This window comes from Microchirus variegatus (genome assembly GCF_963457635.1).
Source record: "Microchirus variegatus genome assembly, chromosome: 17".
NCBI classification, from domain to species: domain Eukaryota; kingdom Metazoa; phylum Chordata; class Actinopteri; order Pleuronectiformes; family Soleidae; genus Microchirus; species Microchirus variegatus.
Genome location: NC_139818.1, coordinates 25,233,287 through 25,250,537, shown reverse-complemented (window position 1 = coordinate 25,250,537; position 17,251 = coordinate 25,233,287). Strand labels below are relative to the sequence as shown.

General features: G+C 41.5%; 1 protein-coding gene across 1 annotated transcript in view; it reads left to right on the top strand.

The window, feature by feature from the left end:
* The window catches only part of abcc3 (ATP-binding cassette, sub-family C (CFTR/MRP), member 3), a gene marked incomplete at its 3' end in the record, with an annotated part of 44,971 nt that extends 32,728 nt beyond the window's left edge, over positions 1-12,243 (top strand). Inside the window, exons 23-31 of the mRNA XM_083903857.1 lie at positions 1,069-1,379; positions 5,818-6,017; positions 7,153-7,279; positions 8,307-8,408; positions 8,958-9,104; positions 9,195-9,353; positions 10,176-10,342; positions 10,424-10,618; positions 12,132-12,243. Of these exons, the coding sequence (XP_083759983.1) occupies positions 1,069-1,379; positions 5,818-6,017; positions 7,153-7,279; positions 8,307-8,408; positions 8,958-9,104; positions 9,195-9,353; positions 10,176-10,342; positions 10,424-10,618; positions 12,132-12,243 (1,520 nt within the window). The remainder of the gene's footprint in view (positions 1-1,068; positions 1,380-5,817; positions 6,018-7,152; positions 7,280-8,306; positions 8,409-8,957; positions 9,105-9,194; positions 9,354-10,175; positions 10,343-10,423; positions 10,619-12,131) is intronic.
* Positions 12,244-17,251: the final 5,008 nt, after the last annotated feature.

Below are 17,251 nucleotides of genomic sequence, written 5' to 3'. Positions count from 1 at the left end.
CTAGCTAATATCTTGATATTTCGTTATCACACCTCGCTAATTTCTAGATATTCAGTTATCACACCTAGCTAATATCTAGTTATTTAGCTAGGTATAGATACTGTATCTGTATAGTCTGTATTTACAAATGAATCCACATCACAGATTCTTTGAATTATCCAAAATTTACACTTAATTCCGATAAATTACCATTGAAAGTTTTTTAAATTCCCTAACTTAAAGGGACACTGTGTAGTATATATGGGTTTAAATTACCCAAATTTCAAGTTTTTATACATATTATGTGCTCCTGCATTGTCTAGTCGCTGTATAATAGTTTTTGTTTCATTTTCGTAGTGTTTCAAAAAGTCATGTAAAATAACATGGTCGCGGGCCGTGGTTGCATAGCCACTGTTAGCAGAGAGACGCCATGTTTCTACCGGAGCCTGTAAGGACAAACGCGAGAGAACAAATCAAGCGTCTCTTTACTTGTAGCGGAAGTCCCGCCTCCTCTCTCTCCGCTTCGTCTGCTACGGCCGCGGTAGCTCCGCCCTCTCCCTCACCTCACGAACCTCATCTGCTGACACGGAGAAAGACGACGAGGACGACATTTGACCAGCTGCGGATACCGTATCGCTCAGGGAAGGGAGGGGGTGAGCAGAGGAGCAGGTCTTTGTTGTAAATTTCAGCCTCTCCTCTAGATGGCACTATAAACTACTTACTTCACCTTTAATTTCTAAAGGAAATTTTCAGGAATCGGGTGTTCACCCCTTTGCAATCTTAATCGTAACGTGAAGACGATTTCATCAAATAAAAATAACATAAATTACTGACCACAGCTTTAAATCACGTTGTTGTTGTTGTTGTATATGTGAAGAGTTTTGCTGACGCTGCCTTTTTGACGCATGTTGCCAAAACCTATACTTTGAACTTCATTTCAGAGGTCGTCATCCAGTGTCTGACGGTTTCCTTCTTCTTTTAGTGAAACATGAACCAGTCGTCTGTGGATAATTCCACTGCTCTCCTCGTCCCACACTCAACTTTCTTCCTCCCTCTTCCTCCTCCTCCTCCTCCTCTTCCTCCCTCCAGGTGTCCTCGTCATGTTCTCTTCCTTCACTCTAGCCATGGGCAACATCGGCGCGGCGCGGAAGCTGCACTATAACCTGCTGGACAACAAGCTGCACACGCCGCAGTCGTTCTACGACACCACGCCCATCGGACGCATCATCAACCGCTTCTCCAAGGACATCTACGTGATCGACGAGGCGCTGCCGTCCACCGTGCTCATGTTCCTTGGCACCTTCTTCATCTCTCTGTCCACGATGATAGTCATCATCGCCAGCACTCCCATCTTTGCTGTTGTCATAGCGCCTTTGACTTTCGTGTACATCTTTGTCCAGGTACTTGGGAACCGCGTTGTGCCAGACGATCCACCACCGCTCCCCTCCTGTGTTCGCTTCCTTCCTTCTTCCTCCTTCCTCCTTCGCCGCCATCGTTGTTGTCTCCATCTCTTCTTCTTCCTGTCCCTGGAACGGCATGTGACCCTGCACGCCGACGTCGCAGCTTTGTGTCTCTCTGTTTTTGGCTTTTTGTCCGTCTACGTTTTCAGTCATGAAATCACTTGGCCTCTCTCCGCAGATGAAACACTTCCTGTCCCGCCTGCAGCCTTTTTCCCCACACCTTTCCTCACACACACACACACACAGCTACTGTCCTTTTTGGCATTTTGCATACGTCTCATTACCGTAACTCCTAGGCCATTTGTCTGGCGATGTGTCCAGGATGTGACACACAGCTCCCCTGCGTGACCCTCATGTGGAGGATAAAGTGGTAGAAGATAGATGGGTGTATACCAGAGCTGTGCGCCCATATACTTGTCATTACGGTAGAACCTCAGGACTTGACACGTTTGTGACGTCAGCTTCTCAGTGCTGTTAATTCCCAAAATGTTGAATAACTGCCAGATACTGACTTTTTTTTGACAATTCTACAGTTAGTATGTTGTTCAAAATTTGACAAAAAAAAAAAAAGTGTCCAAAATTTCACAAAAGTCAAAAAAGAACAATTGACAAAAAAGTTAAAAAAAACCTTTTTTTTTACAGAAATCCAAAAAAATGGTCCAATATTTGTCAAAAAAGTCAAAAATGTGACAAAAAAATACAAATATTTTTACAATAAAGTAAAAAAAAATTGTCCAAAATTTGACAAAAGTAAAAAGAAAATGACAAAAAAGTCAAATTTCTGACAAAAGTAAAAATAATTTGTCCAAAATTTGACAAAAGTAAAAAAAAAAAAAAGTCAAAAATTTGACAAAAAAAGTCAACAAAAAATTGTACCCCAACTATTTGCCCAAAATTTGACAAAAAGTCATACTATACAATCCAAATATTGGCTCTAAACTTGGCTCAGAAATGAGGTTCGACTACTGGTCCTTAAAAAGGTCCTAAAGACAATACAACCCTGACTTTTAGTGATCCACCACCTCCCTCTAGTGGCGGAGCAGTGTTAATACAACCTGTTGAGAACATCTTGCATGGAGCTGGTTTTGTTGAGCAGCTGATGCTCATTTTTGTGATTTTTCTTTGAAACGTGGTACAGATGTGAAGAGGTTGAAGTTTCTGTTTTCCAGTAAATTTCTAGGGTTTGATTTTTATTTAAAAAAAATTTTTTTTTAACCCCACCCTCCAACTGTTGCTGCTCACCCCAAACTTTAACAGTTTTTAGTGCAGTTTTCAGAACATAGCGCTCAGTAGAGTAGGGCAGAATAAATCACTGACAACAGGAGGACGCTCTAACAGCTTAAATGTAATAATTCTGATATTATTTACCAGAAATGCGTCAAGTCAACTTGATCGGGACGTAATTGTTCCCCACAGATGAAAACACGTGCTCAGAGAGCATCGCACACACACCTGTGTCAGTATTATACACCTTTTTTTCCCCAGTTTGTTCGGATCTGGTGGTGAACCTGAAATGCACCTTTTTTTGTTTCCAGTAGCAGCTGTGACCTGGTGAAACCTGAGCAGACACTGTTGTTCCCTCACACAGCAGGAAGGGGGCGTAACCTGTTGATATTTAAAGAAATAAAAAAAGCAGGTGCTGTGTGTGTTGACGCCCGTTGACGCGCTGCCCCCCCCCCTCTCCCTCACAGGTGTGCTGTTGTTGGTTAACTGCCTGCTGTGCCGCGCCCACAGCATGCTGAAGGCGGCCGAGCTCACGCACCGCCACCTCCTGCAGGGGGTGCTGCGAGCGCCGCAGTCCTTCTTCGAGGGCACGCCCACCGGGCGGCTCCTCAACCGCTTCAGCAAAGACGTGGACACTATAGACTCGGCCATTCCGGAGAATATTGACATATGGATGCGCACCTTCTGGTACACACTGACTGTGCTGCTCATATGCTCTGCCCTCACCCCCATGTTCCTCGTAGTCGTAGCCCCGTTAATGCTGTTCTATTGGTGGGTTCAGGTAAATCGGAAAACAAAGTCTGCTAACATGTGTGTGACTGTTGTGTGTGCGTGTGTAGCTGTTGTGTTGCCGTAGCTGTAGCGTGGTTCGTAGTTTGCTAGTCTTAGCTCGTAGTTTCTACGCAGCTTCAACAATAATATATATATTTTATTATTGACAATCAATCGTTCGTGTCCAATCGGACGTAACCCGGATTGAATAAGACCCTGTTCAGATCTGTGTATACCTGGTCTAGTTTCTCGGGTTTCTTCTGTAAGTCCTTCTGTTAGCAACTTCCTGTCCACCCGAAGTATGTTCCGATTCAATTTGGGTGAGAATCTTCCCACTGACGATGATGATGAAAGAAATGGCTCTCAAAACTTGTCAGATTGAACACACTTAATGAAATTCGGTACATGTACGCAGAATCAGACCCTCTACCATCGCACCAAATTTTATCCGGATTTGATGCAGATCACGGATTGGGCGGCCATTTAAATTTAACACATGAAGTCCAATTTTAGATGCTCAAAAAAATGCATCAAAACTCAAATTTTACATCACTCCTCAACACCATTTTTGTGTCTACCGGCTCTTACTTTTTAAACGGCTTTTGTAGATAAAATTTCTACGTTTTTATACCTAACACTGCCGGACACGGACATGACGCGAGAATGTTTTTGTGTCATTGCACGAGGCAAAGTTTTGATGACATGGGAACGCAAATAGTGTAAAAACGAGACTTGACGTGAAATCAGGAACTGGTGCCAATAAGACATCTGTGCGTTGACCTCGTATGTAAACTTTGGCCTCATCTCAACAGATCAGGTTAAAGTCCGATACAGATGCGGAAAGTTCGTCTCGATCCAGTGGATCCAAATGTCAACATACCTGGAGACACAGTGGAGGTCTGTGCTCTCTGAACGGTGAATGCTGCCCTCTTGTGACGGCGATCTCTTACGACAGATGTTAGTAACAGGTCTGAACGGGGTTTGAGCGGAGTGTGAACTCTGGTAGATCTGGTTCATGGTGATTTGTTCTGAAACTATAGTAGCTAATGGTGATGTGAAGGGTTATATTCTGTGAGATTAAGGACTTCTGGGGTGATGGTTCCCTGTGTTCGAATGGTGTTAGGTTCAGGTTGTAATCTGACTAATGCAGCTGAGGTGGTAGTTTGGATTTCATTATTTGACATTTGTGCTGTTACTTCACCACTTTTATACACAAAACCTCTGTTTTCTTTACACTTTTTTTTGTTGAAAACCAGAGTGGGATTTAAAAGCTTCTAGAGCTTCCTCCCTTGCTCTCTTCCTGTTCCTTTGCGGTTCCATCAGTTCGCTCCGAGTAACTTAAAGCTGCGTTCGTTGAAACATTTAAGAGGAAATGTGTGATGTGACACTTATTTTGAGTTTCAGGGCTCCGACGGTACATTTTGGAGGATCTTTTTGAGCTTGTTGGACTGCCCATTGAACAAAAATTGGTAGAGATAACACAGTGTTGTAATCTGCTTATAATCTATTACTCCCTCTAGGGATATAATACTACACTGACTCTTTCTTCCTGAGATGAGCAGGATATTTAATTTACAATGGGAAATTATGGTGGTTAATGCATTAGCTCAAAATCTGGATTATTATCTATTATTATCTAGATACTCACGGTTGTGGCATCAAAATAAATCTGTTTCTAGTCGTCCGTAGACCGGAAACACTGTGTTGATCTGTCTTTTATAGTTTGTAGAACAGATTTAATTTCTATTTCTGTTTCATACTAACATACATACATACTGTATACGGTCGTCATGCTCCTGTGGCGTCCGTCTTGCATGCCTCTTGTGTCTCTGAATGACGCTGCAACTGATAACCAAACTGCTGCTTTACTGCTTTAACAACCGTTCAATATGGCTGAATTTACCAGAGAAAACACTTGATTTTTGATGTGAAACAAATTAAAAAAACACAAAACACCTGCAGTTGAAAAACAAAAGCGGCCAATAAGATGAGATTCACCGATACAGGCGACACTTTTCAGCTTCTTAAATGTCAATATTTTAAATATATGCCTGTAAATATTCCACAATCCCTCTCCGGTGACGGTGTGCGAGACATCGCTGAGGTGATCGTAGGTGAGCCGAGACTCTTCCAGCTCTGGGGTAACTCGTGTAACCTCCGCTGGCATCCGGTCAACAATCTGAAAAATGAAAACCGCAGGTGTTTTGTTCACACACGCCTCCTTAATTCCCTCCGAATGCCTCCGTGTGTGTGTGTGTGTGTGTGTGTGTGGGATATAATTGTTTTTATTATTTGCATATTACCTGCACATGTGCGATGTCTCGTCCTGCCTTAACTCTGTGTGTGTTTGCTCTTTCCTGTCCCCGCCTCGACAAACCCGTAGAGGTTTTACGTGGCCACGTCGCGGCAGCTAAAGCGCCTGGAGTCGGTCAGCCGCTCGCCCATTTACTCCCATTTCTCCGAGACCATCACGGGCTCCAGTGTGATCCGAGCCTACGGCAGACACTCTGCCTTTGTCCACATGAGCGACGTGAAAGTGGACGAGAACCAGAAGAGTCACTATCCTGGCCTCGTGTCCAACAGGTAGGAAAAAGGACAACGAGCACTGTCGGTTAAAGCTGCAGTAGGCGACCTGTATGTGGTATAAAGAATATGACGGAATCACCAAAGTAACACCCGACATCTACATTTGTGTTTATCATTAATAGGATACGTGAGTCGTCAGGTGTTGTTTTACTCAAAATTGGACAAAAACGTCATACGTCCTCAGAAATTTGACAAACACGGCATAATTGTATTTCACTCAGACTATGTCGTCCCGAAATTGATACTACGGTATTTCATGCAAGATTTGGCGATTTTTTTGGGATGGAAAAACTTTCATCCAAAATTTGACAAAAACGACATACGTCTTCCAAAATTTGACAAACACGGCATATTATAGAATTTCGCGCAAGATTTGACAATTTATTTTGAAAAAAAATGTTTTTGCAAAATTTGACAAAAACGACATACTATACCTGTTGTTGCAAAAGTTTTTTCTCAAAATTTAACAGAAACATCGTACGTCGTCCAAAATTTGACAAACACGGCATATTATTGTATTCGCGCAAGATTTGACAATTTATTTTGAAAAAAAATGTTTTTGCAAAATTTGACAAAAACGACATACTATACTATATTGTCCCAAAATTGACCATTTTATTTGCAAAAGTTTTTTTGTCAAAATTTAACAGAAACGTCATACGTCCAAAATTGGACAAAAACAATATCATTTACTTTATCGTCCCAAAATGAAAAAAAAATGTTGAAAGCATTTTGTGGTCCAAATTTTGACATGAATGTTATATGCCGTCTAAAATTTGACAAAAAAAACGCACACTACGGTATTTCGCGCTAGATTTGACAATTTATTGGGGAAAAAAATGTTGGTCCAAAATATGACAAAAACAGCATATTATTGTATTTCAGTCAAGATTTGACCATTTATTTTGAAAAAAAAAATTTGGTCCAAAATATGACAAAAACGACATATGACGTTCAAAATTTGACAAAAAACGCATACTATGGTATTTTGCGCAAGATTTGACCATTTATAGAAATGTCTGAAATAAATGTGACCTGATGCTAATATGCTGATGCTAAAACACTAAGGCTGAGGCCCTATCCACACGTAAATCAATACATGGGTATACAACACTCCTGTGGTGTCCTGCAGGTGGCTCGGCGTGCGGATCGAGTTCATCGGGAACTGCATCGTGTTGTTTTCGGCTCTGTTTGCCGTGACGGGAAAAGAGAACCTGAACCCCGGCCTCGTGGGTCTGTCAGTGTCCTACGCTCTGCAGGTAACCGCTCTGCTACACGTCGTACACATTAGCTTGTAGCTTCATTTACACAAATAATGATGTCGTACACTAGTTGGCATGTAGCGTCATTTACACAAATACTGATGTAGCTCTGATGTCATACACGTTAGCACGTAGCTTCATTTACACAAGTACTGATGTTGTACGCACCCATTAGCAGGTAGCATCATTTACACAAATAATGATGTTGCTCTGATGTCGTACACACGTTAGAACGTAGCGTCATTTACACAAATAATGATGTTGCTCTGATACACGTCGTATATACATTGGCACGTAGCATCATTTGCACAAATATTAATGTTGCTCTGATGTAGTACACACGTTAGCATGTAGCGTCATTTACACAAATATTGATGTTGCTCTGGTACACGTCGTATACACATTAGCACGTAGCATCATTTGCACAAATATTAATGTTGCTCTGATGTCGTACACAGGTTAGCACGTAGCGTCATTGACACAGATAGTTGTTCTGATGTACACACGTTAGCATGTAGCGTCATTGACACAGATAGTTGTTCTGATGTACACACACGTTAGCAAGTAGCGTCATTTACAGATAGTTGTTCTGATGTACATACACGTTAGCATGTAGCGTTATTTACACAAATACTGATGCCGATAGACTTTAACGCAATAAACATGAGAGTTATGTTGCACAAATTTATTGTTTTAATGTTTTAAAACATCAAAATTATCTTAATCTGTATTTATTTTAGGTTTCTTCTTTTTACGACTTCAGGTAACGGTGATTAAACCAAATGACCTGCGCTATAGATTCTATTCTTTTATTTGTCGGTCATTTTTTATTTAGCCTTTTAACAACTTCGTTATTAACACGTCTTAGCGTTATTTTTCGGCCGTTTCAGGAGTTGAATCCGTTTCTTTTGTCGTTTGAGCTTCTGTAATCCATGTCTCCAGCTAGACTCTTAACAAACAACATCAAAAAAGAGCAAAATCATGGGTTAAATCATGATTTTGAACGTGTTTTTGTTGTTTCCAGGTGACCATGTCTCTGAACTGGATGGTGCGAATGACTTCAGACCTGGAGTCGAACATCGTGGCAGTGGAGAGAGTGAAGGAGTACTCTGAGACAAAGACGGAGGTATGTAACGCAGATTATCTCTGCGTGTGTGTGTGGGAGTGTTTAAAAGTTAAACACCCTGCGTGTGTTCACTTGCGTTGGCTTCGCTGTGCTCTTAAAACGTCGGAATTTACTCCGACAGTCAAAGTCAACAACAGCAGACTTGTAAACGCTAACGTGATCCAGAAATGTGAGATTATCTGCTGCCAACGCGAGCCTCTGTTACATAATCTCACTGTACACCGTGTACTTTCTCAAACCTGTGAAGCTGCTGCTGCTGTTAGTTGTTAATGTTGTGAGGACTAAAAATAATCTGAGCAGATTAACTCATTTACACAAATACTGATGTTGTACACACATTGGAACATAGCAAATTTACACAGATATTGATCTCTTACACATGTTAGCATGTAGCGTCATTTACCCAAATATTGATGTTGCTCCGATACACGTCGTTGACTTCCTGTTTTGAAGGTTTTGACAGGAAGTAGCTTCATGTGTGTTTTAACGAGTGGTTGGACAGGTGTACCTAATAAAGTGGCAGTGAACGTCCAATGCTTGTGTCCTCAGGCTCCCTGGGAGATCGAGGATAAGAAGCCTCCTCCTGAGTGGCCCATGAACGGGAACGTTCAGTTCCAGAGCTACAGCGTCCGCTACAGAGAAGGTCTGGACCTGGTCCTGAAGAACCTGTCGCTGAGCGTCAAAGGAGGAGAGAAGGTGACGTGAAGAACCACCAGAAGAAGAAGCACGGTGGAAAACAAACATGGCGTCCCTCTCTAAGGCTCTGTTGTGTTTTTAAACGTTCAGGTCGGCATCGTGGGTCGAACCGGAGCAGGAAAGTCCTCCATGACTCTGTGTCTGTTCAGGCTGCTGGAGGCTGCGGCAGGAGAGATCACCATCGATGAGGTGAACATCTCTGAGATCGGTCTGCACGACCTCAGGTCCAAGCTCACCATCATTCCACAGGTACACGCACACACACCCCACGCACACACACGCACACACACGCACACACGCACACACACACACGCACACACACGCACACACACACACAAATGAAGTTCTGCTTCACAAAGATCTGGCTTTGGTCCACGATGCAACAATTCAGCTTCTTCTTGTTTTTCTTCTTCATCGTCTTCATCATCTTCATCATCTTCATCATCTTCATCATCTTCATCTAATTCATCGTCTTCATCTGCTTCTTCTTCATCTTCTTCATCCTCTTCACCTTCTTCCTCGTCTCAATCTTCATCTTCTTCATCATCTTCATCATCTTCCTCGTCTTCATCATCTTCATCATCTTCACCTTCTTCATCTTCTCCATCATCTTCATCATCTTCATCTTCTCCATCATCTTCATCTTCTTCTTCATCTTCTCCATCATCTTCATCTTCTTCATTGCCTTCATCTTCTCCATCATCTTCCTCGTCTTCATCTTCATCATCTTCATCTTCTCCATCATCTTCATCTTCTTCTTCATCTTCTCCATCATCTTCATCTTCTTCATTGCCTTCATCTTCTCCATCATCTTCTCCATCATCTTCTTCATCTTCATGTAGGTTTTGGACATTTAATCTGATTTTATGGACTAAAACAAAATAATCCACAGATTTATTTATTGATTACGAAGCACTGAAGTCTTAAATCCAGAGAAAACGTTGAAAACCCTCTGGATCTTCTCGCTCAGAAGCTTCAGTTAAAGCCTGAACTTTAAAAAACACCTGAAGGTCAGACACGCGTTGGTGCGGATGGTCTAAAAACCTCTGAGCTTCTCCTTGTGTCCGACAGGAACCCGTCCTCTTCTCCGGGACGCTGAGGATGAACCTTGATCCCTTTGAGCAGTGCAGCGACGAGGACGTTTGGCAAGCTGTGGAGCATTCTCACCTCCACAAGTTTGTCAGCAACCAGCCGTCCAGGCTGGAGATGGAGTGTGCAGAGGGCGGAGAGAACCTCAGGTAGAGGACGTCACGCTCAGTGTTTGAAGCTGTGTGTGTCGTGCTGTGTGTGATATCATGTGTGTGTGTGTTGTCGTTCAGCGTGGGTCAGAGGCAGCTGGTGTGTTTGGCTCGAGCTCTGCTCAGGAAGACCAGGATCCTGGTTCTGGACGAGGCCACGGCCGCCATCGACCTGGAGACGGACGACCTGATCCAGTCCACCATCAGGACGCAGTTTGAGGACTGCACCGTCTTCACCATCGCACACAGACTCAACACAATCATGGACTACACAAGGTCAGACACACAAACGCACACGCGGAAACACGACGATAACAAAGTGCGACCACTTCCTGTTACCGCTGATCTTTAATAATAGTCGTTAAATGACTAGTGAGTGAAAAATGCATATTTATTACCCAAGAATAGCTAATAGCTAAGTATAACATGAAAACGTGTATTTTATTTTGAAAGAATCTCCACTAAAACGAAGTATATCGTGAAAACATGTATTTTATTTTGAAAGAACACTAAAATGAAGAATAACATTAAAAAAAGGTGTATTTTATTTTGTAAGAATCTCCACTAAAACAGAATATAACATGAAAATGTGTATTTTATTTTGAAAGAATCTCCACTAAAATTAAAAATAACGTGAAAATTTGTATTTTATTTTGAAATAATCTCCACTAAAACGAAGTATAACATGAAATCATGTATTTTATTTTGAAAGAATATCCACTGAAACAGAATTTAACATGAAAATGTGTATTTTATTTTGAAAGAATCTCCACTAAAACGAAGTATAACATGAAAACATGTATTTTATTTTGATAGAATCTCCATTAAAACGAAGTATAGCATGAAAACGTGTATTTTATTTTGAAAGAATCTCCACTAAAACCAAGTATAACGTGAAAACATGTATTTTATTTTGAAAGAATCTCCCCTAAAACAGAATATAACATGAAAACGTGTCTTTTATTTTGTAAGAATCTCCACTAAAACCAAGTATAACGTGAAAACATGTATTTTATTTTATAAGAATTTCCACTAAAATGAAGAATAATGTGAAAACGTGTATTTTATTTTCAAAGAATTTCCACTAAAACAAAGTATAGCATGAAAACGTGTATTTTATTTTGAAAGAATCTCCACTAAAACCAAGTATAACATGAAAACTTGTATTTTATTGTCTAAGAGTAGTTACTAAAACAAAGTTTTATAAACTAAGTTCAATAAATAAAATAAAAGAAAACACTTTTCCCCCTAAGAATTCCTACTTAAATGAAGCATGACATGAAAAAGATATAGTTTTTTTTCTATAATTTACTACTAAAACAAAAATGTGCATTTTATTTTGTAGGAATTACCACTAAAATGCATAACGTAAAAAAAACATGTATTTTATTTTCTAAGAGTTGCTACTACAACTAAATGTGTTTATTGACTGTATATGGGAACCTTGTGGGTGTTGTAAAGATCTTTATAAATAAAGATTTATTTGTAAACACCTTCACTAAACTCCATAGAGAAAATCAGTGATTTTAGCTGACGGTGACACAGGAGCTGCTGTCTACTGTTGCCTCGTGTGGTCACTTTGTGTCACTGCGGTAAATCAGAACAAAGGCCTTTAAATGCCGAATAATTTAAAATAAGACACTTAAATGTAGTGATGGAGGCAGCAGTGGATCAGCGCCTCCTGTGTGCTGTGACTTTAAAAAAATCGTTGATTTTCTCTATGGGCTTTGGTGTGGGCGAGTGAGCGGTGGAGTTTCCTGTCGTCTAACTCGTGTCCTCTCAAATCCAGAGTCCTGGTGTTGGACAAAGGTCAGGTGGCCGAGTTCGACACGCCCACAAACCTGCTGTCGCAGAGAGGGATCTTCTACAACATGGCTAAAGACGCAGGTCTGGCTCAGTAGAAGCCGATGTTTTTATTTTTATTTTATTTTAATCCCTTTTTCTTCATCCCGATGTTACGAAGCAGAGGTTGAAGGGACGAGCTGGTTTTTTTTTTATTTTGGTTTTTTTTACTTCCAGGCGCGGCAAAAAAGCTGCGTTTCCCCGAGCACTTGATGCTGTTTTTTTTTTTTTTTAATATTCAGAAATGGAGCCTCTGCTAACGTTAGCATCACTTAGCATCTGTCGGGAAACTACGTCAGGATTTTTTTTTTTTACACAATCTCCTGTTTTCTTTTTGTGATGTAACGTCCTGTGTGGCAAACACTGTCTTTTTTAAATAAGAAGAATTTATATATATATACATATATATATGTATATATATATGTATAAAAATAAGCCATAAGTGCAAGTACTAGTTGATCCAAGTCTGCTCTTTAGTGCCTTCTACAGGATGAACAACGCCAGTGAATGTAACCTGTTTTTTTTATTATTAGTTCTCTGCTGAAAAATGACAAAAAAAAACTTTTTTATTTTTATTTTTTTTCTACAAAGTGAATAATTCTGTGCCACTGTACTTTTTTTCCTCATACGAAACGACAAAAAAACAGCGAGTTTTTGTTGATAAACCCACTTATTTTTGTACTGTACCTTTTTTTTTATTTAAGCCACTTTTTAAAGTTCAAAGTTTTTCTTTTCTATTTCTACTCTAGGGAAGTTTGTTCTGTCGTCGTGTGTGTGTGTGTGTGTGTGTTTGTGTCTGTGTGTGTGTGTGGGTGTGAGATTCTTCTGTGAACCAAATCATATAAAAAAAACTTGAATTCTGTACCACCAAAATATGAATATATGAAATATAATAATGCCTTCATTAAAAAAAAGGAAAGAAAGAACACGGTGTGTGTGTGTGTGTGTGTGTGTGTTTTATTAAAGGTAATCGTTAATATTGATAATTATTGTGAAAAATCTCGAATGAAACGTATATATCGCATAAATTGGACATTTGTGCGAAATTCTTTTTTATTTTTACTGCTATTTCTGTTACGCTAATGATTATTATTGAATGCGTGAACCAGAAAAAACACATTGCATCAGATTTATGTTTGATAAATTGATAAAAATGTAATTTTAACACACTTTCGTCGCTTTGAAACTGGAGTCGTCTGAAACTTCGGCAGCCATTTTGTGTCTCTGGGCTTTTTGTTTACCTTCAGACGCCAAGACACGTGGAAGAAAACAAACGTGAACTTGTGATCGCCTTCCAGCTGAGTGCACAGGATGTCAAAGATAACACAGTTACTCCGCTCTGCCACTAGAGTGTGCTCACGCTCAGGCCACAAAATGCTGTCAGATGGATGCACAGATGGAAACTTGGGATTTATCATACATGAAATGATACGAAGGTACATACGTAGATTTGTTGGCAGATAGATAGATGCACAGGTACGTAGATTGATACGTAGGAACGTAAGTAGATTTGTAGGAATGAAGATTTGTAGGAACATACAGAGATTTGTAGGAACAAGGATTCAAAGGAACGTACGTAGATTAGTAGGAACGTACGTAGATTTGTAGGAATGTACGTAGATTTATGGGAACGTAGATTCGTAGGAACGTACATAGATTCGTAGTATCGTAAGTGGATTCGTAGGAACGTATGTGGATTCGTAGTAACGTACGTGGATTCGTAGGAACGTATGTGGATTTGAAGGAATTACGTAGATTTGTAGGAACATAGATTTGTAGGAATGTACGTAGATTTATGGGAACGTAGATTCGCAGGAACGTACGTGGATTCGTAGAAATTACGTAGATTTGTAGAACGTACGTAGATTTGTAGAACGTACATAGATTTGTAGAAACATAGATTTGTAGGAATGTACGTAGATTTATGGGAACGTAGATTCGCAGGAACGTACGTAGATTCGTAGGAATTACGTAGATTTGTAGGAACGTACATAGATTTGTGGGAACGTAGATTCGTAGGAACGTACGTGGATTCGGAGGAGCGCACGCAGATTTGTAGAAATTACGTAGATTTGTAGGTGTCTACGTAATGTTAACTGTATAAAGGCATGTAAATCAGTACATATATGTGATGATGTATTGTGTGTAGATAGATTTATATCGAGTTAATTTACTTTGTAGCAGTTTCACTGAGCGAATTTTCGGCTAATCCTCTGGAATTTCATGTTTCATCGACAGATGTTGCCAAGGAGACAAGATTTCTCTTGCCCGGGACGATGTCTCATTGACTCCCTGTCTGTCTCATTTGTCCCTGTGTGTGTGTGTGTGTGGTAACGTCTCTGCCTGTGGGCACAACTGTCTGACTGTCTGTCTGTCTCTCTGTTTGTCTTCCTACAGTTTTTGATGAATCTCCTGATCGTCCAACAATGTTCCCATTCAATGTTTGGTAAGAATCTACTCACTGATGACGTCACACAAAAGGTATTAACATTTCAAGAATTCCCATCTCTTATTAATGGGTAAAAAAAAAAAAAACTTTGTTAAAACTCATTTGGATTTGGGTGTGAAATCAGAAGCTTAAACTTTAGACCAAATTTCACCCTAATCCTAACCCTCTAACCCAGGGGTGTCACAGTTAAATGACCTGGGGGCCAATGAGCGTCTAGAGTGGTCAATAGGGGGCCGGCCAAGAGAACAAAAAGTGGAAGAAAAAAACAAATTAAGACTAGCTCATTTACGTAGGGTGCAAATCGCCAAAATGGATGCCAACATTCAAAACGGCCGACTTCCTGTTGAGTTGAGGCCATGGTCTTCCCGCCAAGTTTCGGGAAATTCCGATAGAACTCAATCTATGATAAAGTTATGGGGCCCTTCCTGTATGGTGTGGTCACGTCGCTTGGAATCCGCAAAACTTTTGGACAACTTTGCTAACATTGCTCCGACATAGATTTGTAGGAGCGTAAGTAGATTTGTAGAAACTTCCCGCCAAGTTTCGGGGAAATTCGGTGGCACTCAATCTATCCCGAAGTTATAGGGCACTTCCTGTCTCGTGGCGAATGATCGAAATTCACCAAAACATCATGGGTTGCCGTGGTCACGCCGCTTTGAATCCGCAAAACCTTTCGATAACTTTGCTAACATTGCTCCTACATAGATTTGTAGAAACATACGTAGATTTGTAGAAACATACGTAGATTTATAGAAACTTCCTGGCAAATTTCGGGGGAAATTTCCTGTCTTTTTCAAAATTTCAACGCCAAGGATTGCCGTTGTCACGCTGTTTTGAATCTGCAAAACCTTTTGCCACTTTTGCTAACATTGCTCCTACATAGATTTGTAGGAATGTACGTAGAATTGTAGAAACGGGCCGCCAGTTTGACACCTGTGCTCTGCGAAGTGGGTTGCGCTCTTGCCTTTTCAGCAAGAAGACCCGGGTTCGGTGCCCGGTTGGAACTAGGGCCTTTCTGCATGGAGTTAGCATGTTCTCCCCGTGTGTGCATGGGTTTTGGACTGGCCAACTTCCCAGGGTGTAACCCCACCTATCGCCCTATATCAGTTGTGATAGGCACAGCACCAGCCGCGACCCTCTGGTGGCAGATAAACCGGTAGATGATGGATGGATGAATGAATGGTAATATCTATAGGGTCATACACGGTTGGTGTAGTGGTCAGCGCTCCTGACTTTGCAGCAAGAAGACCCAGATTCGGCGCCTGGTTGGAACAAGGGCCGTTCTCCATGGAGTTAAGCATGTTCTTCCCGTGTGTGCGTGGGTTTTGGACTGGCCAACTGACCAGGGTGTAACCCCACCCAATGTCAGCTGAGATAGGCACAGCACCACCTGCGACCCTCCGGTGGAGGATAAACCGGTAGATAATGGGTGGATGGTAATAACTATAGGGTCATACATAGTTGGCGCAGTGGTTATCGCTCTTGCCGTTGCAGCAAGAAGACCCGAATTCGCCGCCCGGTTGGAACTAGGGCCGTTCTGCATGGAGTTTGCACGTTCTCCCCGTTTGTGCGTTGGTTTTCTCCGGGTTCTCCGGCTTCCTCCCACTGTCCAAAAACATGCAGATTTGGAGATTTGGTAAATTGGTCACTCTAAATTAAAACCGTAGGTGTGACAGTGTGAGTGAATGGTTGGTTGTCTCTATATGTTGCCCTGTGATGGACCAGTCCAGAATATGGACTGTCCAGTCCATATTCTGCGTGGAGTTAGCATGTTCTCCCTGTGTGTGCATGGGTTTTGGACTGGCCAACTGGCCACGGTGTAACCCCCGCCTATTGCCCTATGTTAGCTGAGATAGGCACAGCACCCCTTTGACCCTCCGGTGGAGGATAAAGCGGTAGATGATGAATGGATGGTAATATCTATAGGGTTACGCGGTTGGCGTAGTGGTTAGCGCTCCTGATTTTGCAGTAAGAAGACCCAGGTTCAGCGCCCGGTTGGAACAAGGGCCGTCCTGCGTGGTTAACAATATTCTCCCTGGTTAGGGTCAGGAACCCTGCTAGGTGTGGAAGATCTGGAAAGCTCTCGGTGCACTTTTAAGGTTAGGGTTCCAAAAAATGTCGGCGGTACGTAAGAAATGATTTCACAAAACTTTTACGGGAGGTTGTTTTTCTTTGTGAAAGCGCTTCCACTAAACATTACTTTTAATGAAGCCCGAGTCCTCACATAACCTCCGAGTTGACGGTGTGCCATTGTGCGTTTTTTTTTTTTGTTGTTGTTTTTTTTTTTAAAGGCTTCCTGAAGTCGTAAGTCTCCGTAGCCTGCAGACGTATCCATCCTCACTGTGTCTTGACAGGAGTTTATGAATTCCCGGGCCGAGTGTGAAACAGCTCGTTTATAAACGACAGGTTCAGACGGAGTGTTGGGGTCGACTGAGGTGAGACCGAGTGTTTCCTGACGCTCTGGAAACCCTGAAAAAACGCTTTAGAAAAGCGAGTTTAAGGAGGACGTCGGGTTCACGTGAGCGAGAGCGAGTGAACGTCGGTGACATGCAGAACACACACTGTGTGTGTGTGTGCAGTTGTTTGTAATTACTGGCAGCAAATATAATCCTTCTCAC